At 59.1% G+C, this 3212-nt stretch overlaps 1 protein-coding gene across 1 annotated transcript in view; it reads left to right on the top strand.

The window, feature by feature from the left end:
- Positions 1 to 2869, top strand: part of LOC140404118 (phosphomannomutase 1-like) — a 23046-nt gene extending 20177 nt beyond the window's left edge. The window contains 4 exon segments of the mRNA XM_072492536.1: positions 539 to 559; positions 562 to 588; positions 591 to 652; positions 1816 to 2869. Coding sequence (XP_072348637.1) covers positions 539 to 559; positions 562 to 588; positions 591 to 652; positions 1816 to 1923 — 218 coding nt within the window. The 3' untranslated portion in view covers positions 1924 to 2869.
- The last annotated feature ends 343 nt before the right edge of the window (positions 2870 to 3212 follow it).

Raw genomic sequence — 3212 nt, forward strand, 5'->3', positions numbered from 1 at the left:
ACACGTGACTCCAGACCCACTGCAATGTGGTGGACTCTTAACTGCCCCTGAAGGGCAATTAGGGATGGGCAATAAATGCTGGCACAGCCGGCGTCACCCACGTCCCATGAACGAATAAAAAAATTAAAATGTGGGCGGTCTTTTACGAGGTATTTCCAGGGTCCCGGGCTGACGGGCCCCCGCCCGTTAGCGGGGGAGCTGGTTTCCCGCGTGGTGATCAATCAAACCGACCCCGGGGGTCTCAGAAGGGTTATTGCACTCTCTGTCGCAGTGTCGTTATGGAGACTAGCAAAGATGCAGTTTGGGGAAATCTGGCTAACTGCAGGAGGGGAGGGAGTTATGGGAGGATATGTAGATGGGATGGGTGTGGTGGGGTGGCTGGAGGCTTGTGTGGCGTGTAAACATTGCCTTTCTGTACTCAAAACCATTTTCACAGAGAACAGGGGGGGGGGGGGGGGGTGCAGTTTTATCAGGCTGTGTGGTCAGAACCTCAGTCATTGCAAGCGGGGTAATTATTCTGCGTCCTTCCTTTCCACAGGAGGAATGATCAGTTTTGATATCTTCCGGAGGGTTGGGACAAACGCTACTGCTGGATATCTTGGAAAAGGATGGAATCAAAACCATTCACTTCTTTGGGAATGAAACGGAACCGGTAAGGGTGGAGGAGGAGAGGGTTGAGGGCCTGGAGAGTTGCGGGCCTGGGGAGTTGAGGGCCTGGGGAGTTGAGGGCCTGGGGAGTTGAGGGCCTGGGGAGTTGAGGGCCTGGGGAGTTGAGGGCCTGGGGAGTTGAGGGCCTGGGGAGTTGAGGGCCTGGGGAGTTGAGGGCCTGGGGAGTTGAGGGCCTGGGAGTTGAGGGCCTGGGGAGTTGAGGGCCTGGGGAGTTGAGGGCCTGGGGAGTTGAGGGCCTGGGGAGTTGAGGGCCTGGGGAGTTGGGGCCTGGGAGTTGGGGCCCGGGAGTTGGGGGCCCGGGGAGTTGGGGGCCCGGGGAGTTGGGGGCCCGGGGAGTTGGGGGCCCGGGAGTTGGGGGCCCGGGGAGTTGGGGGCCCGGGGAGTTGGGGGCCCGGGGAGTTGGGGGCCCGGGGAGTTGGGGGCCCCGGGGAGTTGGGGGCCACGGGGAGTTGGGGGCCCGGGGAGTTGGGGGCCCGGGAGTTGGGGGCCCGGGGAGTTGGGGGCCCGGGGAGTTGGGGGCCCGGGGAGTTGGGGGCCCGGGGAGTTGGGGGCCGGGGAGTTGGGGGCCCGGGAGTTGGGGGCCGGGGAGTTGGGGGGCCCGGGGAGTTGGGGGCCCGGGGAGTTGGGGGCCCGGGGAGTTGGGGGCCCGGGGAGTTGGGGGCCCGGGGGAGTTGGGGCCCGGGGAGTTGGGGGCCCGGGGAGTTGGGGGCCCGGGGAGTTGGGGGCCCGGGGAGTTGGGGGCCCGGGGAGTTGGGGGCCCGGGGAGTTGGGGGCCCGGGGAGTTGGGGGCCCGGGGAGTTGGGGGTCCGGGGAGTTGGGGGCCCGGGAGGTGGGGGCCCGGGGAGGTGGGGGCCCCGGGGAGGTGGGGGCCCGGGGAGGTGGGGGCCCGGGGGAGGTGGGGGCCCGGGGAGGTGGGGGCCCCGGGGAGGTGGGGGCCCGGGGAGGTGGGGGCCCGGGGAGTTGAGGCGATGGGGTGGGGGGGGATGGAAGAGAGGGTCGTGGACGGTCGAGCAGACGGTCGTGTTGATGAGAAGGTCGGGGATGGGGGAGTGACGAGGGGGTTGAGGAGGTGGGTGTGGGGTTGTCGAGAGGGCCCAGCCTTGTCGGTAGTGTCAGGGCTAACTGGTCTTGGTGTTGTCCACTCAGGGCGGAAACGATCACGAGATCTTCCACGATCCCAGGACGATCGGACACACCGTGGTGTCCCCGGAGGACACGGTCAGGATATGCAAAGAACTTTTCCTGCGCGCTTGAACCACAGACACATCTAATTGCTCCAAGATCTCGATCCAAGGCTTGCACGTCGTGGAGAGGTGAATGGAATGGTGGGTCCTCTTGCCCACGATGGACAAATAGCTGAGTCATGTCAACTGCACTGAACTGTGGGATACTGTTACATGACATCACTCCTACAACTCTATATCTGCGTGACCAAAATTATTTTCTTTGTCACCCACAGTCAGATGTACATTTTTATTTGTGTGTGTGTGTGTGTGTGTGTGTGCGTACAAAATGGCACCAGAGTTGGAAGAGAAATTTCAGAAGCCTGCTCCCCAGAGCTACCTAGTGGCCAGAGGCTGGCACGCATCGTGACAGTTGACATTGCCCAATGAAGGGGAAATGTTGAAATACAATATGTTGATGGAAAAGCATCAAAAGATTGTAACAATGGGACCCAAAGCTCAGGACGTGCAAGGGCCACGCAAGGTTTTGCACAATCTATATGCACTGTTCAGGATTAACCAAAGAATCGGAAAGTTGCTTGAGGTAAATCGAGTGGTGGTCTATAGTTTCGCCGGGCTTGGGGTTTATTTTTAAATCCAGAAAATAGTGGGAACAAGAACTGCTGAGGGTGAGAATTCTCACAGTTTGAAATCCTGGAGAGATTGATTGAAAGCTGGAAACGGAGATGGTGGAATTCAATCTGGATAATCTGGAGGTGATGCACTTGGGCAGGACAAACAAGGCGAGGGGAATACAGGATAAACGGCAGGACCCTGGGAAGCAGCAAGGATCAGAGGGACCTTGGTGTGCATGTACACCCGTCCCTAAGGTAGCAAAGCAGGAGGATACAGTGGTTAACAAAGGCATATGGTATACTTGCAGCACGGTAGCCTTGTGGATAGCACAATTGCTTCACAGCTCCAGGGTCCCAGGTTCGATTCCGGCTTGGGTCACTGTCTGTGCGGAGTCTGCACATCCTCCCGTGTCTGCGTGGGTTTCCTCCGGGTGCTCCGGTTTCTCCCACAGTCCAAAGATGTGCAGGTTAGGTGGATTGGCCATGATAAAATGCCCTTAGTGTCCCAAAATTGCCCTTGGTGTTGGGTGGGGTTATGGGGATAGGGTGGCGGTGTTAACCTTGGGTAGGGTGCTCTTTCAAGAGCCGGTGCAGACTCGATGGGCCGAATGGCCTCCTTCTGTACTGTAAATTCTATGACTAAAAATAAATTAAAAAATTAGCCGAGGCAAGAGTTTAAGAGCAGGGAGGTTATGCTGGAACTGTATAAAACGTTGGTTAGGCCACAGCGAGAGTATTGTGAGCA

This window comes from Scyliorhinus torazame, chromosome 29 (genome assembly GCF_047496885.1).
Source record: "Scyliorhinus torazame isolate Kashiwa2021f chromosome 29, sScyTor2.1, whole genome shotgun sequence".
Classification (NCBI taxonomy): domain Eukaryota; kingdom Metazoa; phylum Chordata; class Chondrichthyes; order Carcharhiniformes; family Scyliorhinidae; genus Scyliorhinus; species Scyliorhinus torazame.